Genomic DNA, 25,338 nt, shown 5'->3' on the forward strand with positions numbered 1-25,338 from the left:
CCACTTCCCTTCTGTGGGCCTCAGTTTCCCCAAACAGAAAAGGAGGATGACAATACTTCCCTCCCCCACAGTAGCATTAAGGAGTCAAGACTCATTACCATTTGCAGAGCGCTTTGAGATCCTGAGCTGGATGGTGCCAGAGGAGGACAACTAATAATAATAAACATGATTTCAAACCCAGCAGGGGAACTCCATACTCGGGTGAAAGGAAGGGGAAGAAAAAAAAAGTCCGAGCCAAGCTGTCAGCTTCCGTAGCAGGGAAGAATGCATTTGAAGAAAGTGCACTATCTGCTCGTTGTTTACCAACTAATTTTAGAAGTGCTGAGCGCCACAGAAATGCAATTTCCACATTTGCACAGATGATAAAGTGCTCAGCACCACAACCAAGCTGGTGATGTCACCGAGGGCTTGTGTGAACAATCCATTCTCTAGTTAGCTCCTTGGCTTTAGGCCAGCCCTTCGAGTTTAATTTGTTCCAAAAAGAAAGAAAAAGGTTTAAAAAGCTGAAGTGCTTTCGCCACAACATGCCCCCTTTTCTTTCTTCTTCTTAAGGTTTATTAGTTGCTGCTCTGACATGCAGAGACACTTTCCGCAAATGAATTGTGGGCTCTGTGTCTGCTACTGTTAAATATCATCCTAGCCCCAATTATGCCTTTTAGTGCAATACATGAATTTGTGCTCTTAGTGATTTTCTGAGCCCAGGAGCGATGCCAGCCCCTCAGTCACAGAGACAGAACAGTCAATCAGTGAGGTCACGATTCGTTGTTCTAATCCCATCTCAGATGCTGACTACCTCTGGTTTGGGGCAGTTTACTAACTTTTCTGCCTCCCTTTCTGTAAAATGGGGATAATACCTCTGGGGGTGGGGTGGGGGAGTATGGGAGGGCTAAATGGATGTAGAGTAAAGGTGAAATGTTTTTATTGTTAACTCTGAGCCATCTCACAAAAGAATTGTAGTCCAATATGATTTGCCTTTCAGTGCTAATCTGTCTCTATTACCACAAGCTTGGGCACTCAGCCACCCTCAAGAGTGCAAGAAATGCCTAACTTGTAAGGGTGCAGTACTGCAAGCTTTCTGCTGGCAGATCCCCTGTGGAAGTCAATGGGAACTCTATGCATGGAGGCCTTTTCAGCTCTGGCCTTGAGCTGGTAATATAAACAGGTGTCCACATCTCTTCCTAGCCACAGCCAGTGTACGTACTGCATAGGCTCTCTCATACCTGGAGGAGGCTGGGTACTGGGAAAAAAGCAAGAAAATCCTTTAATTTCTTATACATTTCAGTTTTGGGGCAGAAGCCTGATGAATTGTGCTGATGTCGGAGTGAGGAAAGAGGCTTTGTTACAAGCTCCTAAGTACACTAGGAAGAGCTGAAAATAGTGAGACCCATTCACCCCTCAGTGATTTCACTTTGCGGAGCCTCAAGCAGACATCTTTGGCACCACTTCTGCTGGGCTCAGCCTTGCCTCCCAAGCCTGCAGTTGTGCTTTGAATTGACCCCCAGAAGGGTTTAATCAGGGTTTGCTGACTCAGGGCTGAACCTGACTTGCCCTGATCTATGCTGAGTGGTAAATTGCGCTCAGCATCCTGCCAGCCAACTTGATGTCTCACCATCTTATTCCAGTATGATGAGATGTACTAGAGACAGTACCCTTATTGCAAGCTCTTGTGGGCAGAGACCTTGTCACCTAATTGTTTGTAAAGCACATGCAATTTTGTAGTGCATCATAAATAATAATCTTATGGCTGGATGTGGCCCAATTTGGAGTTTGCCATGAAATCCTGAGCATTTTGGGTGGTTTGGGGGTTCCTTGCAGAGATTTCCAGAGCCATAATATTAATAACCTAGAAACAAACAAGTGTTTTTTATTAACTTAATCTCAGGTGTGTTTCCGTAATAACAAAATGCTCTGGGATGTGGTTCGTATCAAGGACATTCATGCTCCTCTTACGACTCTATCTGCAGCTCACTTAGGTCAGCAAGGAGGAAAGTGTGGCTGCTTGGCTTTAATAGTACCTTCTACCTTGTTTTGTCATTACCTTGTAGGGAATGAGGCCTCTCACTGTCTGGTGAGTAAAATAAATTACCTCAGCAGCTGCTAGTGCTGATTATCTGAAATGGTGGAACCCACTTAAATGAATAATAATTAAAGAAATAAATTTCCTCGGCACCAACCTAAAAACTTTTTGTTCAGCAATAAAGCCAGAGCACTCTGCAGTGATTCGTTCGCTGCCCGAGAAGTAGGGCTGCCTGTGCAGCAGAAGAGAAAGCACAATGATAATGTGACCTATTAAAGGAATCATTGTGGTTAAAAGAATACTCTTCCTGGGTGCCAAGGTCATGCATTAAACAGGTTTAGCAGAACAAATTGCGTTTAATGGTGCAGAAGTGCCATACGGGGAATGGATGAAAGCTGCGCTGTTTGGTGGGAGCTCCATCAAAAGCCCTTTCCCTTTAGAAGTAGGCAAAATAATGGAAGCCTTGGAAAAACCCATTAAGGTAATCCAGGGAGAAGCCCATCAGAGGGAGCATCCGTCAGCTGTGATCACCTGTGCGGAGTGCTAATTGCTCCTGGTACGTTAATTTCACTTTCTTTTTGGGGATTTAAACAAATAAAATGGATTTTGTGCTGGTGAAACATTGTAGGAGAAAGCAACAGCCCTGGGCACCAAAGTCCTGTATCCACAGAACAGGCATGGTGGGGCCCTTACTCTGGCCACCCTGCCTCCACTCTGACCTGGAGCATTCTGCCTCCAGAGCTGAGTTCCGTCTGTGGCCCATTCACTCCTTGATCTCTGCTGCAACTAAATGTGGCGACCAGCTGTGCTTTCTTAAAGTGCTCCTGCCAATCTTCTTTGGTACATGGGAATGTTAACTTTATATGGTACCCTCCTCCAGTGCTGGGCATCCCTGACTCAGTAAGTCCTCCATCTGCTCCTCTCTCTCAAGCTTTTTCTATGGAAAATCTGATTTCCCTGTATATAAAGCATTTGTGTTTTCAAAGTGTCCTTCACATCTTGGATGCTGGCATTCTTTCCTTCCTGAACAACTGGACTGATAATTAACCAAGCTAACACCATACAATAATTACAGCTAATATTGGTGCAAAGGAAAATATTCAATTTACATCTAATTTTTATATATATAAAATATATGAATCACTTTCAAAGATTGTATATGAATCATAAAAACATTAAGATGACATCTAAATACCTCCCCCATTTTTAATCTATTGATTGCCCCGGACTCCTGAAGCGACATGTTAATTGACCTGCCATCTATTCTGATCTATTCGATATTGGTTCCTATACTGCACTCACCACCGTAGGATCTGAGTGCCTTCCAGTAGTGTAGCAATGTGACGACCTATCTGTCACGTGTTTTTTGTTCTTTTAGTCTTGCCCCAGGAGAAGCCGCATGTGCAGTGGAGTGTCTTGTTTTGGGGCTTGGTGTGGTGAGGTTTGTGATGGTCCTTTAGTTCCTGGGGGAGTACATTCCACAGTCTCAGATCAGCCCCTCAGAAGGTTCTGCATGCAGCTCTCTAGCCAACAGATTTTGTAAGACACTGAACATTTTCTCCCAGACAGCACTCAAGTGGCTATCTGTGAAATTATCAAGTGTCCCTACCAGGGGATATGGAGATGAGGGTAGTAGATGAAGGATCTCCTGATTGTTGATCAGCTTTATTTGTGTCCCAGTTGCTGTGATGACCTTAAGGGCAAAGGTTGGCATTGATGTGATGGTGTTGGAGGAGAAACACTGCCTTGGAGCCCACTGGTTGTAAATACGTTTTGTGGTTGCAGAACAGCTTAAGCAGGGATAAATCCAGGCTTTTTTGTCCATTTAAAAAAATTACCAAAAAGTTCAGAGGAAGATGCTTTGTGATGGACCGTGTAGAAAATCCTTGAGTAGCTGGATTGATAGGACAACGCTACTGTGCAGTTTGGCTGATGATTCATTCAAAGGATTGAAAGAAAAGTAGTTAGGCTCTCGACCCCGCTATTAATCATAGCTGTAATCATGCATTTAATGAACATGACAGCTCCTGTTCCCCCCGGAGAGACGCGCAGAGTCTCGCAGCTGGGTTAGGTACAACAATCACTTTTCAGCGCACTTGCTGGATAACGTTGAGAACTGCCAGAGCAGGCAGTGTCAGGTACAGATGATGTATTAAGAGGAACAGCCTCTTTACATGGGCTGTGTATTTTCTTACAGATGATGTGCCTCAGATGGACAAAATCATTAATTAAAAAAAAAAAAAAAAAAAAAGAAAGGAAAAACAGTAGCCCCTTATGCAAGATATAAAATATCAAGCCCACTGCGGCTGTGCTGTGCTGTGTGTAATCAGTTAAAAACTCCTTAACGTTTTCCACTGCATGCATCTGATGATGTGAGCTGTAGCTCATGAAAGCTTATGCTCAAATAAATTTGTTAGTCTCTAAGGTGCCACAAGTCCTCCTTTTCTTTTTACGGATACAGACTAACACGGCGGCTACTCTGAAACCTATTTATATCGGTACATCAGGAGAGTTGCAGGTTATGGGGGAAGCAGAATCTGGCATGCATGACTTGCCATGCAAATCCAAGAGCAGTATTTACTCCTGGATTTGAAGTTAGACCAATTGTTGAATCAGCTCGTGGCTCCCAACTTGCTGAGAGGCGCATGTCATTTAGAGAGAGGCCCAAATCAGAATCTGATCATCTTCTTCTTCTTCTTCTTCTTTATTTATTAATTTGTATAAATAATTACACCTGGGAGCCCTAGTCTTTTCACAGGATCTAAACCCATCACTACAGCTTTGTGTTCCTAAAACTTGAAGGAACCTGTTTCCCATCTCTGGTTCTAATACAGCTCAGTGTGCAGAAATTTTGCAAGGCCAACTCTGACTTCATCAGACACACAATACTTTGGATGGGAAGGAGACATGTCAGATGTAGTCCAGTCTCTACCCTGTTTCTGTCATGCTCTGACCATCATCACTAAGCCGCCTTTGGGTTTCTTCAAACCTCCACCCCCAACAGTGAGGAGGGTTTATGACTTCAGAATCCTTCAGAGACATCTGAGTAGGTGAGGGCGAGCTTTGTGTAATAGTTTGCACTGTGATCACCAGCATTAGCAGGTTCTTTTAGCAAGAGTAGTGAGAAGAATCAAGAAAGTAACGACTTGAGTCATTACCACTGTTTACTAAATTAACCCGGCCCCTGCTCCTTGCACCTGCTGTGTTGATGCCATTGGAGCGGCTGGAATGTGCGGTGCAGCGGATGGGCCTGTTCTGTGTATGCGCTGCAGCATTTGCAGTGACTATGGCTTACCTGGGGCACCCTTTCTGAACAGAGCTTTGGGAGCCAGGAACTACTGAGTTCTAATTCTTGGTCTTGCACTGCCTCCCCCTGTGGCCTTAGACAAGGTTCTTAACCTTTCTCCCTCAGTTTCCCCATCTGCAAAATAGGCATAATCTATCCCTTGCAGCAGTGTTGGTAGTGTCCATTAATAACGGAAGTGCTTTGAAGATGAAAAGTGTAGTGTAAATACTAAATATTAGCAGCCCAAACTTTGTGATTTTTTTTAACTGCTTCACTTTTTGGTCGACTGACTTGAGACACCTTTAAAGGGCTTGATTTCCAGGGAGCAGGTGCTCAGGATTTGTCAGGCCCCTTTACAGTTGCGTAGACAGACACCTGCCAGGAGTGACCTAGGTATTCTTAATCCTCCCTCGGCACGAGAGGGTGGACTAGATCAGGGGTTTTCAACCTTTTTCTTTCTGAGACACCCCCAACATGCCTCAAAACTCCACGGCCCACCTGTGCCACAACAACTGGTTTTCTGCATATAAAAGCCAGGGCCGGGGTTAGGGGGTAGCAAGCAGGTCAATTGCCCAGTGCCCCACGCCACAGGGGCACCACAAGGCTAAGTTGTTCAGGCTTCTGCTACAGTCCCAGGTGGCAGGGCTCAGGGCCCCAGACTTCAGCCCCATGCAGTGGGGCTTTGGCTTTCTGCCCTGGGCCCCAGCGAGTCAAACGGTGGTCCTGCTTGGTGGACCACTTGAAACCTGCTTGCGGCCCCCTAGGGGCACCTGGGCCTCTGGTTGAGAACCACTGGACTAGATGACCTCTTGAGGTCCCTTCCAGCCCAGCATTTCAGTGATTCTGTGATAAACTGAGCTCTAAAGTCATTAATCACATTTGAGAATCTGGGCCAGCGTTGTTGTCTAGATGGATCCACTTGCAGGATTGTGGCCACAGATTGTATCCCTGATGTGACCTCTTTTTTTTTTTTTTTTTTTTTTTTAAAGATTTGCAAAATATGTTGCATGTGTTTTAAAATTCTTTTTGCACCAGGGAAACCCGTCAAAAAATTGAGGTTGAAAACATTTGTCCTGGGTAAAAGCCCAATGTATTAAACCCACTTCCAGACTGATAATGTTAAAAGGCTAATACATAACGATGCAGTTTTTGTAACCGAGATTATTAAGTAAGCAATGGACCGTTTCCAAGTGTGTAAATATTGAGGCAGTTTTAAAATAGTTTTCAGAGCAGGTCCAGTTTGGGTAAATAATTAGGCAGCTTTCTAAAACACAAGTAGCGCTGTGAAGCGATTTCTGTTCCAGCTGTCGGTCTGTTGATTTTTTGTTCGGTCAGTTAAAAATTCCAGCCCACGGTTTTCTAACTTTTGCAGTCGACAAGAATGCCTCTGGGTTGCTGTAACTCTGTGGTTAGGGTGTTAGTTATTTGTCATAAAATCCCTTAAGGGAAAATATGCATTCTTCATGCATCGTAGCACATTCTTAATCCTTAGTCTCTTGACAGTTGTAAATGTCCATATACTGGTGTGGCTCCTTGCCAGACCGCATGTTAGAAGAGTACAAAAGTCGTGTAAATAGATTAGTCCATAGATAGATTTTTTTGCATATAGACATTTAAAATCAGCGACATGGAAATTGTTAGCTCTATCTTTTTATAACTCTTGGCGAAGACTTGGTGGGTCAAATTACTTCAAACAGCAAGCTGGTTTGCAAGCACAGAAATGCATATGCAACTGACAGTCTACATTTGCATGCGATTACAGATGAGAATCAAAAAGAGGCATTTTATGCAGCATTTGAGAGACCACTTTGTCCAGTTCTGGTGACCACACTTTAAAAAGGATGTTGAAAAACTGGAGAGGGCTCAGGGAAGAGCTACAAAAAATCCTTCAAGATCTGAAGAGCAGGCCTCAGGAGCACAATCTGCTTAGCTGATCGAAGAGAAGGTTACTAGGTGACTCTTGATCCCAGACTGTGAGCACCTATGCAGGGAGGAGGGAGCTGATGTCTACCAGACATCACAAGAGCGTGTCGCTGGAAGACGAAATTAGACAAATTTAAACGGGAGGTAATTTAACGGTCAAGGTCAAGAACCATTGGTTCAGCTTCTCAAAGAATGGGGTAGATTTTCCATGACTTGCAGTCTTTAAATCCAGATCGGGTGTCTTTTGAAAATATCTGCTCCAGCTCAACCAGGGGGAGGGATGGCTCAGTGGTTTGAGCATTGGCCTGCTAAACCCAGGGTTATGAGTTCAATCCTTGAGGGGGCCATTTAGGGATCTGAGGCAAAAATTGGGGATTGGTCCTGCTTTGAGCAGAGGGTTGGACTAGATGACCTCCTGAGGTTCCTTCTGACCCTGATATTCTATGAGTCTATAACTTATTCGGCTGCATGCAGGAATCACTGGGTGACGTTCTCTGGCCTGTGTTATGCAGGAGGTCAGACTAAAGCAGTGGTTCTCAACCTATTTACCATTGTGGGCTGCATATGCTACTCTCTATGGATTATGTGGGCCACATCCACACAATATAGATACTACATGTGTGGCCACAAGGAGGTCAAATGGGCCGCTGCAGCTGTGGCTGATTGGGCCACAAGTGGACCGCGGGCCACAGGTGGAGAACCAGTGGACTAGATTCTGGCTTTAAAATGTGTGACTCTAATGGTAGATCATGAAACTTACGTTCTAGTCCCAACTGTGTCCCTATGGCCGTTCGCCTCATCTCCGTGTACCCCAGTATCCCCACCTATAAAATGAGATCATAAATCAATACCCACTCTGAGGATGTTTTGAGGTTCTTGTATGAAAGGCATTCTGTAAGTGCCCTGTATTCTTTATTATCGGTGAGGAACATTCAAGTGGCTATTCTATGTGTGGTTTCAGAGTAACAGCCGTGTTAGTCTGTATTCGCAAAAAGAGAAGGAGTACTTGTGGCACCTTAGAGACTAACCAATTTATCTGAGCATAAGCTTTTGTGAGCTACAGCTCACTTCATCGGATGCATACTGTGGAGAGTGTAGAAGATCTTTTTATACACACAAAGCATGAAAAAATGGGTGTTTACCACTACAAAAGGTTTTCTCTCCCCCCACCCCACTCTCCTGCTGGTAATAGCTTATCTAAAGTGATCACTCTCCTTACAATGTGTATGATAATCAAGTTGGGCCATTTCCAGCACAAATCCAGGTTTTCTCCCAAGCTTCCAGTAGGCTTATGTGGTTGCGCACAAAGGGAAGTGCTCAAATGTAGCATTATTCATCCCACAAATGGTCCTTTCATTCCCCAAATAAGAGAACCCCCCAATTCCTTGGGCCTGGCTGGCAAAACTCAGCCTGAGTTGGATTTGTCCTCCTGTTTGATAAGTGTGATTTCACTTAAGAGCCCAGCAGCTGAACTGAGATCTGTTTTGCCTCTGAATAGCTGAAGGTCCCTAGGTGATTGTGTGCAATTCACATCCTTCCCTCTCACATAAAGGTGAGATTGAGAGAGACAAGAGGAGAGAGGCTCCGCAGATTGGCTGACAACAGGTGACGAAGAGCCTGGCAGCCTGACCTCTCCTTCCTATATCACTCTGTGGCCCAGGACACAAGTTCGTTCCACATCCTAGGTTTGTCACTTAACAGCTCAGTATATGGCATTGCTCCACCAGGCCCAGTGCTTTGTCTGGTTGAATCCCATTTGTCTTTGTAAAGTCAGTTCTTACAATGTAAACTGTCTCCCTGCTAAGACAGGTTTCAGAGTAACAGCCGTGTTAGTCTGTATTCACAAAAAGAAAAGGAGTACTTGTGGCACCTTAGAGACTAACCAATTTATTTGAGCATAAGCTTTCATGAGCTACAGCTCACTTCATCGGATGCATACTGTGGAAAGTGTAGAAGATCTTTTTATACACACAAAGCATGAAAAAATACCTCCCCCCACCCCACTCTCCTGCTGGTAATAGCTTATCTAAAGTGATCACTCTCCTTACAATGTGTATGATAATCAAGGTGGGCCATTTCCAGCACAAATCCAGGGTTTAACACAAACGTCTGGGGGGTGAGGGGAGGAGGGTAGGAAAAAACAAGGGGAAATAGGTTACCTTGCATAATGACTTAGCCACTCCCAGTCTCTATTCAAGCCTAAGTTAATTGTATCCAATTTGCAAATGAATTCCAATTCAACAGTCTCTCGCTGGAGTCTGGTTTTGAAGTTTTTTTGTTGTAATATCGCAACTTTCATGTCTGTAATCGCGTGACCAGAGAGATTGAAGTGTTCTCCGACTGGTTTATGAATGTTATAATTCTTGATATCTGATTTGTGTCCATTTATTCTTTTATTACGTATTATTACGTAATAAATAATACGTATTTTAATACGTATTATTTACGTATAAAGATTACGTATTTATACTATATATACTAAATATAAATACGTATATATATTAACGTATAAATAATACGTATTATTAAAATACGTATTACATACGCATTTTAATAAATAATACGTAATTATTACGTATTATTTTGTTCCTCTTAAAAATGCGGTTTCTCCTTGTTACACCCCTGCTGCATTTGGAACCAAGGGTAGGCCTTCACTGCAATTGAAGGTGTAATGATAGAGGCTTTAAAATATAGCTTTAATCTAGCTGGCGGCGGTAACGGCAGTAGTACAAGTGCCAGGGACTCTGGATACATAGCCGGGCAGCTGGCCCTCCCTGGGGTCCATGCCACCATGTCTTCACGCTAGCTAGATGAAATCTAACAGGGTAACACACTGTCACTGCAGTTGCGCCTTCCGTTGCAGAGTAGGAGTACCCTAAGATACAGCACAAGCTCTAGCCACCGATTCAGCAAAGCACTCCAGCATGCTCTTAAAGTCCATCCTCCTTCAGCAAAGCATTTAAACGTCGGTGTAAAAGTAAGCAGTTGTTTAGTGCTTTGCTGAATTCATGGCCCTAATCTTAGGATATGTCAACACTGCAATTAGACATCCGTGACAGGCCTGTGCCAGCTGACTCGGGTTCTCAAGGCTCAGGCTAAGGGGCTGTTTAAATAGCGATGTAGACGTCCGGGCTTGGGCTGGAGCACAGGCTCTAGGACCCAGTGAGGTGCGAGGCTCCCAGAGCTACCACAATTAAACAGCCCCCAAGCTGGAGTCAGCTGGCACAGGCCAGCGGTGGGTTTTTAATTGCAGTGTAGACGTACCCATGGCAGATTCCAAGTACTGCTCTCACTGAAATGTACAAGTAACTTCAAAAGGAATATGTGAGCTGTATTTATTCTGCTATAAGTGTGCCTTCTCTGGGGACTGCATTGCTGTGGCAGGGAATAAAGTACTGTTCATTATGTAGGGTCAGCTCCATGCTAGTGTTTGTGCCATGTGCAGGCATTCAGGAGCCTCGCACAGGGATCCCTATTAAGCTAGAAACGTTCAGAAGGCGTTTTATTTATTTATTCATTTTTAGTTAAACATGTATTTTTTTTTCCATTCCCTGAGAAGTGAAGGTTCTGCAAAATGCTAAACACCTTCTGCTCTTTAGGTTCAGTACAGATTTGCTCGAACTTTTTAGCACCTTTGCACTCCAACATGTTTTGGTTTTAGTGCCTCTTTTCAAGCAAGTTAGTTTATGTGCATTTTTTAACACTGAAAACTATTTGAAAAGGTGCCTGGCTGTTCTTGTCAAAACTCCCACAGCGAGGCAGGCTCTGCGGAAGAGGGAAGGGGGAAACGAGCAGAAAGTAAAGTTTTTTTTTTTTTTTTTTTTTAAAAAGATAGAAAGAAAAGATGCTAAATAAATGCAGCTGCAACTTAAGCGTCCGGTTCATATTCTGTTAGATTGCGGCAAAACCAAATCCAGTTGTCGGCAAATTGTATCAGTCTGTTAGCTGGCCAGATGTTTGCAGTGACTGACTGCTTTCGTTTTCGCCCCGTGGCTGGGATGTTTGATGCCTCTGATAGACAGGCATGTGACACCCGCTCCTGGATTGCGACTGCGCCAGCATTTGATTTGCACACAGAACAGATGGGGCTGTGCCGTCACCGGCGGGCCGAGTGACAGCTCGAGCGAAGGGAGAGCTCATTGACACGCTATCAGATCCCACTCGCTCACTCAGTAACACACTTGGGCTGGCAGGTGAGTGACTGAGCTGCACTCTTACCACCTGGAACTCCAAGATACAGGCCTTTTTTAATTTGATTTTAATTCCCTCTTTCATATGCCAGTCACGGGCAATTTAATTATGTGTGTACACGTACATGAGTCAGTCAGTCTGAACATGAGAGAGCGCGGGGCATCCCCACGGCTGCTACAACAGGGATTTGGAGGGTTCTGAAGCGGCACCAGGCATTCTGACTCTCAGGCACTTGGCTGCCTGGTTCTTGCTCACACACTCAGGGCCGTGTGTGGGGTTAGGTCACTTGCTTGGATTTACCTGGGTACTTAATCATGGAGCTGCCATAGTGGGGCCCTCAGGCGCTGGTGCCCCTTACGCAGGCAGGGAGGGCTTACTAGATCAGGACTGTGTGTCCTTTATGAGTCGATTTGATACCCTACCCCCTCCTCAGAGGAAGATTTTGCAATGCTCCTTTGCACCAAGCTGAAGGTACAGAGTGTTTTTGCTCCAGTGCCAACCCAGCCCTCTCCCAGGTTCCTTGTTTCCTTCTTTCTTGCTGTAGAATCTCCTGAGGCACCAGAGCATCCAAGCCCACAAAGAGCGTATTCACCCCTGTGTGAACTTTACATGCCACCTCCTGTATGTTAATCAATAAGATATTGAGTGTCTCGTGAATTCCAGCGAAATTCTTGGCTCTGAGTGAATTGTAATGAGTATGTCTGTGTTTCTTTCTCTCTCTGAACAGCAAGGTTGGATTGTACAGCCAGCAGCCTCGGTTATTCTCCTCCCAGCTCTCTGCACAGATCAGCTACAAGCCGATACATTGCCAGGTCTGTACTCCCAAGAAAGAATGGCAAGATCCCCTTTCGCAGGGTGCCCATGATGTATGCACATATTGGTGCAAGAAGCCTGATATCCAGCTGTTTAACTGGCCATTTAGTCGATGGGGCTTCTGATTGCTAAGCTGCTGGTTTTCTCCTGCCGTCTGCTATGAGGTTGCAATAAATGAGACAAAATTACATGGTTTCTATTTTGGAAGCTTGCATGTTTTCTAGTGGCAGTGTCCTGTGCTGAGACCCAACTCCTGTCCTGGGCACAGAATGCAAAGTTACATGTCCACCCCCTCTGAATAACCCCTTTCACAATGACTTTCTTCTAGGTCCAGGTTGGGTGTTCTCATGGGACAGCTGTATCTCTGTCTTGAATATTTCAATAGTCATCATATAGTCAGAATATAGCAGTAGGAATATATTACCGACCAACTGACCAGGATGGTGATAGTGACCGTGAAATGCTCAGGGAGATTAGAGGGGCTATTAAAATAAAGAACTCAGTAATAATGTGGGATTTCAACTATCCCCATATTGATTGGGAACATGTCACCCGAGGATGGGATGTAGAGATGAAGTTTCTTGACACCTTAAATGACTGCTTCTTGGAGCAGCTAGTCCTGGTACCCACAAGAGGAGAGGCAATTCTTGGTTTAGTCCTGAGTGGAGCACAGGATCAGGTCCAAGAGGTGAATATAGCTGGACTGCTTGGTAATAGTGATCATAATGCAATTAAATTTAACATCCCTGTGGTGGGGAAAACACCATAGCAGCCCAACACTGTAGCATTTAATTTCAGAAAGGGGAACTACACAAAAATGAGGAGGTTCGTTAAACAAAAATTAAAAGGTACAGCGCCCAAAGTGAAATTCCTGCAAGCTGCATGGAAACATTTTAAAGACACCATAATAGAGGCTCAACTTAAATGTATACCCCAAATTAAAAAACATAGTAAGAGAACCAAAAAAGAGCCACCGTGGCTAAGCAACGAAGTAATAGAAGCAGTGAGAGGCAAAAAGGCATCCTTTAAAAAGTAGAAGTTAAATCCTAGTGAGGAAAATAGAAAGGAATATAAACTGTTAGCCAGGATGGGCGGGGATGATGTTCCTAGCCTGTGTTCGCCAGAATCTGGGAATAGGCGACAGGGGATGGATCACTCAATGATTCCCTGTTCTTTTCATTCCCTCTGGAGCACCTGGCATTGGCCACTGCTGGAAGACAGGATACTGGACTAGATGGACCAGTGGTCTAACCCAGTGTGGCCGTTCTTATGTCCTGGCTGGCTATTGAATGCAGCCCAGTTTGCTTTAGCATTGTTGATGTCTACGCTCCCGCCTTTCCCTCCAGCTCCCTGAGGAAGGAGTTGGGTGGCTTTTCCAAGCCATGTTGCATGCGTTGGTGGAACCTGTTGATCAGGGTGCCAATACGTGGGCTGTTGCTGCCAGTGAACTGCAGGCCATCAGCCGTGGCAATCAGAAAGCAAAGTGTAAAGGGAATGAGATTGCCTGTTCTAGCCTCCTGATGCCCTCATGACCTCGGTTGTGTCTGTCTAGAAATCGGCATTTCTGATATCTCCATGAAAAGTCTGGTTGGCCCAGAGCCAGCGGTTTCCCTACCTGGCTCTGTGGGCTCCCCAGAAGCAGCGACATGTCCCTGCTGCTCCCAGATGGAGGAATGGCGACGAGGGCTCCGTGCGCTGCCCCCACCCTGAGCACTGGCTCCGCAGCTCCCATTGGCCGGGAATCACGGCCAGTGGGAGCTGCGGGAGCAGTGCCTGCGGGCAGAGGCAGTGTGCAGAGCTGCCTGGCCATGCCTCCCACTAGGAGCAGCAGGGACATGTCACAGCTTTTGAGGAGCAGCCCAAGGTGAGCACCACCCAGATCCTGCACCCTGAAACCCCTCCTGTACCCGAACTCCCTCCCAGAGCCTGCACCCCACACCCCCCTCGCATGCCCCAGCCCTGAGCCCCCTCCCGCACCCAAACCCCTTCCCTCCATTGGTAAATATAACTCTTAGTTAACTGGAATTTTTGACTAACCTCCCCATTCCCCCAACATGCCGGATAACAAAGCTTTTCCTGTTCCTAGATATTTCTGTCTCCTCAGCTGGAAGTTTATTACGGGCTCCAACTGTCACAAAATGTGGGCTAAGTTGTTCATTGATATTTGGTGTTGCCATGTGCTCCTACAAGGAACACGTAGGTCCCAATTCACTGGGGCCCTTAAATATGTGCCTAATTTTAAGCAAATGAGAACTTGGTGGAACATCTCTCATGCTGAAAGTTAGGCATGTGCTGAAATACCCTCTAAATCGGGACCTTCATTATTGTTGACATGCTGTGTGTTGTATTGACTAGCTGTGATCTGTGCTATGTAGTGTTGTGTTGTAGTTCTTCAAAGCTGCAGTCAGCTCTTCCCCTGTCCCAGATGCATCTTGTAACATGGACTTCATAGTGCAATTTTTTAAGAAACTCTGGGTAAAATTTTCAAAGCACCTAAGTGCCTTAGGAGCCAGCAGCTCATTGAAATTCAATGAGACTGAGGCTCTTACATGTTTAAATCACTTTTGAAAGTTGGATTGGGCTTCTGAGTCACATAGGTGCTTTTGAAACATTTACCCTAGACTCTTGTGTTTGATGGAAAGAAAACTTCCCAGTATGTTGTAAGGATGCTGCCTTGAAGTTCAGAATATTATCTAAATATCTTTCTCCCTCCATTTAGCCGAGCTGTTCAGCGGAGTTTAGCCATCATTCGTCAGGCCAAGCAGAAGAAAGTGAAGAAGGAGTATTGTATGTACTACAACCGCTTTGGCAAATGTAACCGTGGGGAGAGCTGTCCCTACATCCATGATCCAGAAAAAGTAGCTGTCTGCACCAGGTGGGCACATGGACACGTAACTTTTCTCGTCGCAAGCGCATACTTGTGCTTCATCTCGATATGGGTGGACACAGAACTCACCTGCAGTCAGTCCTTGCCTCTGTCACATGTTTAGTGAAACAGACCAAACAGTAGCAATGTTTTGAACTAACATAGCATTTTACATCCTCAAAGTGCATGTCATGCCAGTAAAATATTATTTGGACCGTGGCTTGTGTGTGTGTGAGAGAGAGAGATTTGCTTTACTAAATGTAATGATGGCCTTAAATCCAGAGATTGCCTTTCATCCCAAAGGATGCCAGAACATTCTTTGGTAAGTTTTTTTTAACAGGAACCACAAACGCACAGATTTCTGAGAATCATAGCAATGTTGGGTTGGAAGGGACATCAAGAGGTCATCAAGTCCAGCCCCCTGTGCTGAGGCAGGGCCAAGTAAACCAAGACCGTCCCTGACAGGTGCTTGTCCAACCTGTTCTTAAAAACCTCCAGTGATGGTGATTCCACAACCTCCCATGGAAGCCTGTTCCAGAGCTTAATTATCCTTATAGTTAGAAAGTTTTTTCTAATATCGAACTTAAATCTCCCTTTCTGCAGATTAAACCGAATACTTCTTGTTCTACCTTCAGTGGACGTGGAGAGCAACTGATCACCTTCCTTTTTAGAACAGTCCTTAACATATTTGACGACTGTTATCAGGACCCCGCCTCACTCTTCTTTTTTCAAGATGAAACGCGCCCAGGTTTTTAACCTTTCCTCCTTAGGTCAGGGTTTCTAAACTTTTTTTTCATTCTTGTTGCTCTCCTCTGGACTCTCTCTGATACGTGCACATCTTTCTTGAAGTGTGTTTTCCAGAACTGGACACAGTACTCTAGCTGAAGCCTCCCCGGGGCCAAGTAGAGCAGGACAATTACCATCCACACTGACATGCCTGGTTTAAACACACATCAGTAATAATTCCAGCATATATCCATAAGTCTTGATACGCACCAAGTACATACATCACGCAAGAATGTTAATGGTCCGTGACCTATTAGTTTTCAAATGATGCTTCACGTGGCATGTTTTGTACAAAGATTATTAACGTAGTGTGTAGGGTATGAATACAGGGGTGCATAGGGTCACAACCCTCCCAAAATGGTACTACCTTTTTCACAACTGCTTCACATTGCTGACTCACATTCAAGTTGTGATCTGATATGACCCCCAGATCTATTTCATTAGTACCACTGCCTAGCCAGTTATTCCCCATTTTATATTTGTGTATTTTATTTTTTCCTTCCTAAATGCAAAGTACTTTGCACTTGTCTTCAGTTAATTTTGTCTGGTTGATTTTGAGCCACTTTTATAATTTGTCAGGGTTGTTTTGAATTCTAACCCTATACTCCAAAGTGTTTGAAACCCCTCCTAGATTGGTGTCATCCACACATTTTATAAGCGTACTCTTCACTCCATCATCCAAGTCATTATAGAAAAATCTTGGATAATACCAGGATCCCACTAGCTATTACCTGCAGGATCCCACTAGCTATTACCCCCCACCCCCCAACAGTGAGCGATTGATAACTACTGTTTGAGTACAGTCTTTCAACCAGTTGTGCATCCATCTTTTGTAATTTCATCTAATTTCCCTAATAATTAAGTTGTTTTACTATGGCAAAAGATCGAAATAGTAACTCGTGTAGCCTGTCTAAGAATCAACATTAATGTTAAATCAACGTGAACACTGGCTAGCGTGAAGTTCTGTATCCCTTAAGTTTAATAGTAAAGCTTAGAACTTACTAACAAGCACTGATTCTTCTCACCTCTGTGAGGCCAAGTATTATCTCTGTTTGGTGGCTGGGGAAAGTGAGGCGCAGAGTAAATGATTTACCCAAGGCCACAGGGGGAGTAGTCCCACAAGCGTAAGTTCTTTCACTAATCCTGTTCAACATGTACATGCCGCCACTAGGCGAACTGGACAGGTGACACGGATATCAGAGCAGTGTGGGGTTTTAGCTGCAGGACTTGTTAACCTGCACTTTAAACCTCAGGTACAGCTACAAAAGTCTGTCCTCTTCTTCCCCCCCTTCCCATGTTTATTCTATGCCAATGGCTTTAAGAAGATTATTTAGCAGATCGATTATAAAACACCTCTCATTGGGAGCGTATCTAGAATTCAGTTAAGGAGCAAGAGCTTCTGGTTTGACATGTAACAGGTATGGGCTTCTCTGCCTCTCAGGTTAGGTTTTCCCCTTGATGGAGCATGTGAAGAAGTAAGATATATTTGGACTCCATTGCAACCACCCTCCTCTCCAGCATGCTCCGTCTGCACAAGCCTGCTTTCAGCCCAGTCTGTTTTCCTGGAACCGAGAAGTTGCACACGCAAACATATTTCCTAGCGCCCCTCTCTGTGGGCTAGGCCCTCTGAACAAACCACTCCTTGACTCTGAATCTTGAGGTGGGTTGTTCTGAAAATGCCTCTGAGATGGGAAAGAGACTGTGCTGCAGTCGTACATTGTTTTATAGCTAATTCCAGTTAACAGACAGTTAAAGTTGCTTCAGGACCCATCCACTGGCCCAGGCCTTTCCGAACAGGGGAACACCAAGCTAAGGGAAACGTTTCCAACCTTCCAGGCCACCTGGACATCTCGGTCAATGATCCACATGCAGACATCACTTCTGCTTCCAATGCTGACCTCCCCTGCTCATCACAAGAGCACCGACAGAGCTCGCTGCAGCTGTGTGCTCACACATCCAAAGCTGCCATAGATTGCTGCTGCTAAGGTTAGAGCGAAGGCTTGGTGTTAGAGGTTTGCTTTCTGTCACACGGTGGTGGTGCTGACTCCAGCCTTGCTTATTGTCCTACATGCTTCACCGAAAAAAACAATTTTACAAATGACCGATTAGACAAGTAGCATATTGCGGCCCGGCGTTCCTCATGCCTCCTCCTGGGGCCCCATCCTGTGACATTCTTAAGGCACTCAGCACCTTGCAGGATGGAGCCCTGCGATTCTGGGTGCCAGCAAATGAGCCATGTGGTGTTACATGCTGGGCTAGCCTGTCTGAAATGAAGACATGAAACATTTTTTAAACCAGGGGTCTGTGGTGCACCTGTTTGATATTCCACTTCCAGCCTATGCCCGTACTGTGCTTGTTAAACATTTAAGCCATGGGCTGGGGAGTATCTTCCCCAGGGTTAGTCTGACTTTAATGGATTTACTGGAGGTTTTATATATTTTTTCCTCAAAACACACGCTGAAGTCTCCAGTAGGGCATGGCAACCCATTTCTGTTGTAAACTGTGTAATTTTGAATGCTGCTGAATACTGCGATGTTCCTCTCCAGAGGATGCCTTCTCCTGACATATCCTTTTGTAGCAACGTACCAGGAGTGGAGAGTAATAGCCAATGGATGCAGGGGATCATACCCCAAACTGTGCTTGTGTGGATCTTACTTACCACTGACCGGAGGAGTCATTCTCTGTGGCAACACTTGTGGAGCTTGTCATGCCAATAAAACCTCGTTGAATTGAACTGAATTGTGTGTGTTGGTTGCAATCTGGAAAGTTCTGTGGGATGCGTCAGGTTGAGATGCTGTGTAACCAGGAAGGGATATTACTTTATTACGGAAAAGCATTGAAGACTGTTCCCAGCTCGTCTTACTTGCGCCATTGCTGTAAAATGTTTGAAAAATGAACAGTTTTGATAAGTATCATTTCTTACCCAACTGTTAATGTTATGATATTATTTTTAAAAAGTCATTTTAAATCATTTTCCTTTAAGAAAATGCCTCTTCAGATCTTCACTCCTGAATGTGTCTATCTGAATTTAAAAGTCCACTGTCGCTGTGGTGTCTAAATACTGATTAATCAGAAGACGCTAAATGCCTACACATATTTTAGGGGGTTGCTTTCAGAATCTTGAGCTCCGATCTTCATCCAGAGTTCATATCTGATCCCCCTGTCTTTTGAATCCAGACCTTAAACACCCCTGAACGGGGGACCAGGCCTTCCTTTGTTTCTGTTCGGCATCGGGCACAATGAAGCCCCAGTGTGACTGGATCCTTTGGGCACTGCGAAGGTATAAATAATCCTCCTGATAACCACAGGGTTTCAAACACTGCATCTGAAGTTTGTAGCTCCAGTCCCTCTGGTTACTGATCAGTAACTTAGTTGTTTAGAAATCTTTCATGAGGCATCACTTGCTCTTTTAGGGGGAAAGATAAGTACCGGTTTGGTATGTGAAATGGGCTTTAATAGAAAATGTATGGAGCAGTTATGTAAAGTTCACTTGAACTGTGCCTCAGGCTAATACAAGTATGAAATGGTGAGTCCGGGGGTATTCTCTGTGTTTAAAATAGCATGTTTCTGTGAACTGTTTGTAATACTCTGTATCTGTCTCTAAACCCCCTTCCGGTTCTTTGGCAGATTTCTCCGTGGCACTTGCAAGAAGACTGATGGGACATGTTCATTTTCACACAAAGTTTCTAAAGATAAGGTCTGTATGGTTTTCTAATGATCACATTCCTGCTTTATGAGAGAGTTGACCTAAGGAAGCAACTCTTCTGCTGGTTGTAGGGAAGTCTATACTATAGAGTGTTTCAAATTGAGTTCATTTGCAGTTTGCTTGCCAAGCTGTTCAGGCTCATTACAGGGTCACAGCTTATAATGAGAGAAGAGTGTGCCTCTTAAACCAACTTGGCGAATCAGTATTTTAGTGCATTAAGCAGCGAATTTGAGACTAGAGCACCTGGGGCTGTTTGCAGTACTGGTAACGTGTCTGGTTAAGGGGTATTTAAGCACTTCAGATCAGAACACAAGCACACGGAGTCAGAGTGTTTGCCATCTCTTTGCTTCGTTCTAAATCGCTCCACAGCTGGGGTCAGACCAAGAGAATGTTGGAACGTACTGCAGTTAGGAGACATAAATTAACTTTTTTTTTTTAAGCTAGACAATGAAACTGTCTGGCAGAATGATTTTTAATTTCATCATTTTCACTCTGCTTGGAAGTGTTCGGAGCTCTTTCGTTTTATTACACAGATTAAGGTTGAGAGTTAATTAGATTTTATTTTAGCGATTATTGGCTGATAATTTAGCAGGTTAATTTTCATTCGCTGGATAGGACTTCACATTGAAAGTAACTTCTGAGGTCCCAATCCAGCAAAGCATGTAAGCACATGCCTAAATGAAAACCTGGGACTTAAGAATGTGCTTAACTTACATGCTTGGGTTCTTTGTTGAGGAGAGAAGGACTTTGCCCCTGTTAAGCACGTACTTAAGTGGTTTGCTGAGTCAGGGCCTGCATGAATGAGAGAGAAGTTCTCAAGCCCTAGACAGAGAGTCAGAACAAAAACTAGAGGGGCTAATGTCCAAGCCAGAAGGGTTTATTCCCGAGAAACCCATGCTTCCACAGTAGAAGGGATCACAGTATCAGAAGCAGTTAAGTCTTCATGTTCCGCTCTCGTGGTGGAGGTGCAAGAGGCTTGGATGTGAAAGGGAAAAGGGACCTCCCCAAAAGTCCATAAATACTATGCTTCACCCCTCCATCATGTCACTCAGTGATTGTTCCAGCCCCACTATGTGTAATTCTGGCAGGTAGTTTGCCTAAAGCAGCTTTAGTGCAACTTTCACTGCTGTGAGCCCGAGGCACGACAGGAATCAAAGCACCAGAGAGCTGTCGGATCAGGAAGCATTGCTTTTGTCGCTTGTCCCACAGATCATTCAAAGATACCGTCATAAATCACCCTGGAGATGCCACCTTCCGCTCTCTCCTTTCTCCATTCCCTATTGGTTAAATGTCTCTCTGTTCCAGTCATAGTCCGTCATGGCATTTATGTAATCAAAATGTATTACATAGAGCTTTAACTAACCCAGCGATACCTCCAAAGGTTTTAACCACCAGCCCCCCATGTGTAACCAGTGTTTGAAACAGAACCATTTTCGACAGCTCTCACCTTTGGATGCAGCTTACTTGTTTCTCTTTCGCTCTGGCTGTGGTTGATGGAGAGCTCCTAAGTTATCCTGAAGGCCATCTGACTCGCATTCTGAACTATTCGCCAAAGCGCCATGTGGGGCTTTTTGTGCATACAGCACTTACAGAGCAGTCTTTTACTCATCAGTATGTCAAATTGTATACAGTCTGGAGCAGGGGTTCTCAAACTGGGGGTCGGGACCCCTCAGGGGGTCGCATGGTTATTACATGGGTGGTTGTGAGCTGTCAGCCTCCACCCCAATCCCCACTTTGCCTCCAGCATTTATAATGGTGTTAAATATATAAACAAGTGTGTTTAATTTATAACGGGGGGGGGTCGCACTCAGAGGCTTGCTATGTGGAAGGGGTCATCAGTACAATAGTTTGAGAACCACTAGTCTAGAGAATGGAGATGGGGAACTTCTGTCCTCCCTGTCTCAGAACACAAGAAGAGATTTGATGACTTCAAAAGGTGGGGAATTCAGAACTCGGAAGCGATTTTTTTATACAGTGTGTAACCGGACTGTGGAAGGCATTGTTGAGACCAAGAACTTAACAAGATTCGGAAAGGGATTGGATGCTTATCTGGAGATCAATAACATCCATTGTTACGGTTAAAGCGAACAACCGTTTTGGAAGGATGTTACACTTCATGCTTCAGAGCCTGACCCAATCTCCAAGTATTAGAGATCAGAAAGAGACCGAATGTGAGGGGAAGTTTATCCCACATTTGCTATTGCAGGGTCCTGACAGCTTCATTTGAAGTATCTGGTGCCGATTGCTATCAGAGACCAGGCAGTGGACTAGAGGAATCTGATCCCGTCAGGCAGTGTATTAGCACGAGTGTATTGAGCAGAACTATCCAGATCTGTAGTCATGCTTGTGTGTGTATATATCCTGCAGTGCCTAGCGGCATGTTGTGAAGGTAATTCTCATATCTAATCACACCGAAAATCTCTGCTACATTGTAAGCCTGCAGTTGTAACGTTTCTTAGCGCTTTCCCCCCTCCACTGCATGCCTGCCCTGACCGAGCGCTTGTCTCTAGGCTCTCAGGAGCGCTGGGACAGTGAGGGTGAAAACCAGCAGCCACCTTATTCTTTTCTTTTCTTTTCTTTTTTTTTTTTTAAGTGACTGTTGCAAGTGTTTCAGTGGAGTCCTGTGAACACCCCAGGGCAGCATTACTGAACATGTCCAATCTCAGAGAAACCCCTTCAGGTGAAACGGCTGGAAATGATCAGCCAGTTCCCCAGAGCCACTCTATTGCCTCCACCCAATGTACACCCCCACCCAATCTTAACTGTGCCCCTAAAATAACAGTTTGACCTTTTTGCTGCCTGTTTGCACATGTTAAAGGGCAAAGGTGAGAATCTCCCATTCCCAGAGCAGGTAACACACCTCCGCGCCATACAGTCCCTCACCTCCAGTCCGTGTGCCTCTCATCCACTGCCCACTTCCCCATTCCTGCCCCTCCACGTGTCCCCCTCTGTCCTGCCCACTCACCCCCAATGCATGCCTTGAGTCAGAAGCAGGTCAGATTTTATTTCTAAACACAGGATAAAATTATTGGACCTTTCTGGGTAGAGATGTGAAAATAGCTTGGGATGATGCTGTGTGGGCTCCAGGCTGCAGGAATGGGGTGGTGGGTGAGGGACGGGAAAAGAGAGAAAATACTGCATGGTCACTTTAAGATGCACACAATTCCGTGCAGGGCGTTTTCCCTGCCCTGGCCTACTGAGAATCAGAACCTGGGCCGTCTTCAACCTGGCCCAACCTCCCCTCCCCCAGCAGCAACATAAAGCTTAAGCTGTGTCAGCTGGGAAAGTCCACAGTACTTACCTTACCCAGTCTCTTCCTCCTGGCTTCCTGACCACTTCCTCATCTTTCCGTGCTCCCCTCCCCTCCCTCAGCTTCCCTCTATTTCCTGTACAGGCCTGCCGTAGCCATCTCAGTTCCAGGCAGCACTGGAGCTGGCTTATTCTCTCTGACCCCAGGGAAGGGACTGTGTCCTGTGTTCTTACAGATCCCAGTACAACCGGGCCCTGATCCTGAGCAGGGCTTTCGGGGGCCACCACAATCTAAAGCTTAAATGATGCTTAAAGTTAAGCATGTACCTAAGTGCCGTCCTGAACGATGACGCTTTCCTGATTCAGGGCCTTAATATTCCCCTGGCCAAAGTCCTGTCCCTTTGTGTCTTCGTGCAGGGTGTCACAAACTCCTCCCTCCCCTCCTACTCCTGAGTGCTGGGCAGCTGGCATTTTTTGATTTAGAAATAAATAGTATTCAGGTGTTAGAGAGCGGAATGACTTGAAAGGGAGTTTGTGTGAGAAAAGGTGGCAAGATCATTCCCACAAAATAGTGCCCTGATAGAAGAACAGATTTGTAGGTTTCTGTTGGACTTTGTCCACCACCTGTAGGTTTCCTTTACTGGGGTAGTTTACCCACCTGTGTTAGCAAAGCCTTCTCTACACCCAGAAGCAGTAACTGTCATAGCAGTGAGCCTTGGACATAGAGGAGTATCCAGCATGCAGGGTTTCCTGTACATCTGAAAAACCAATATTGTAAGTACATTTCCAAAAATGTCCATTGTGCTACCAAAGGGGGAAAGTGACTGTCCCCAGCATTAGTCTCCCTTAAATGGTTCAAAGGTCACCGGTTGCCATCTTGTAGTTGGTGTGGGCTGGAAGAGAAACAGCCTTCTTTGCTGAGTTCAGAGCCCATTCACTGTGATTTATGGCTGCAGGGAGCAGGCTCCCCAAAGCAAGAGGCGACTCTGGCATTCACTTCTGTAGCTTCCTGTTAACCTGTGTGATTACTAGCAAAGGTGATGTTAGCCTCATTTATCAAATACAAACCCAAAGAAAGAGACAGGTGAATTCATTCAGCAAAGGAAGGAAAGTGGTTTTCTACTGCTTGGAGGCTTTGCTATAACCAGGCAGGGCAAATTCCACTTGCTGTTCAAATGAGCAATTTTGGGTGGTTATTTATTGTTTTAACTGTTGGAGCTGAGCTTTTGTTTGTTGATAATGTGACTTTCTCTTGGCATTGTTAACTTCCAAGCAGGGTGTGGGTGAAGAGGTACTCGACTCTATCCATATCAGATCAGGGGTTGATCACTGGGCAGATTCTTCTAGAGTAAATTGCCAGGAAATCAGTGTAAATCATCCTAAATTGTAGGGTAATAAGATTCTTTCCCCCTTGCCCTCCCTCCCCCCTCCACTACATCCATTTTCCACCTTCACATGTTAAAGCCTAGCCTTGCCTCCCTGTTGTGCCACGTAGTTTGCGGCTGTTACTGGTAGGCATTCATGGCTATTATCAAGAAATCACTAACCACTCTCAGCCACTGATGCTCCCAAATGCACCTAACCCACCAGCTCACATGGGGTAGTATGTCTCCTCTGATGGTTCCCCTTAGCATGAGTGAGTGTAAGAGCACAAGGACGAGGGCAGGTAATGTGGTTTACTGTAACTCAGGCTTGTCAGTGCTCCAAAATATCTGTCATTAATATTCATACGCAGGAGCGTGTGTCCGTAGAGGGAGCATGCCCTGGCGTTGTCTGTGCACAGAAGGTATTTTTAACGTGCCCAGTACGTGGTGTGTTTGAGCACATGGATTTTATATCTCGTTCTACCTCTATCTGCGTAAAGCTCACGTAGCTTTGCAGGAGAACAGGTGCACAAATCCAGGCTGCTTAAGCCCTTGAAAATCCACCAGTTTGGCAAACTGAGCGGAGCATTCCTTTACCTGCTGACATCTCCGGTGGCAGCTCTAGGTCAGCATGTTCAGCGGATGCTGCTGTGCGTTGTAAGAAAGCGCCCGTTGGTCCTTTGCTGCAGCTGACCAGCTAGTCAGTGGAAAAGTTACTGCAGCTCTGGAACCCCCTAGTGGAACGTGCACGATATTCTCGGGACAGTGGAGCAGTTGCTCTGTTTGTATCCTTCATGTGGAAGGAGCTGTTCTGTTGAAAGCACCTTAGCGCATTGTTGGTTGTTTACCAGATAAGAAGCAGTCTAATGGCTGGGAATGGTGCATGGGATTTTGCAACTATTCCCTTTATTTTACTCTGATTTATCTTTTGTTTTTCTGAGTGGGAGCGAGAAGCTCAGGGCCCCACCAGAGGAGCCTTGCTCATTTTCACATGTGAGCCGTTGTCCCGTATTCGTCTGAGGTAACGTGAAATCTCCTTGGGGGCCTTACCCAGCGGTGGAAGAATGGGCTAGTGGTTAGGGCATGGGGCTGGGATTCAGGATACCTGGGTTCAGTCTGTGGCTCTGGCACAGACTT

The 25,338-nt window shown here is 45.2% G+C and overlaps 1 protein-coding gene across 1 annotated transcript in view; it reads left to right on the plus strand.

Annotated features, from left to right (window-relative positions):
- ZC3H3 (zinc finger CCCH-type containing 3) overlaps positions 1-25,338 on the plus strand; it is a 344,144-nt gene that overhangs the window by 218,606 nt on the left and 100,200 nt on the right. Inside the window, exons 7-9 of the mRNA XM_074943734.1 lie at positions 12,145-12,229; positions 14,950-15,105; positions 19,510-19,579. Coding sequence (XP_074799835.1) covers positions 12,145-12,229; positions 14,950-15,105; positions 19,510-19,579 — 311 coding nt within the window. The remainder of the gene's footprint in view (positions 1-12,144; positions 12,230-14,949; positions 15,106-19,509; positions 19,580-25,338) is intronic.

This window comes from Natator depressus, chromosome 2, assembly GCF_965152275.1.
Source record: "Natator depressus isolate rNatDep1 chromosome 2, rNatDep2.hap1, whole genome shotgun sequence".
In the NCBI taxonomy this organism is placed as follows: Eukaryota; Metazoa; Chordata; order Testudines; family Cheloniidae; genus Natator; species Natator depressus.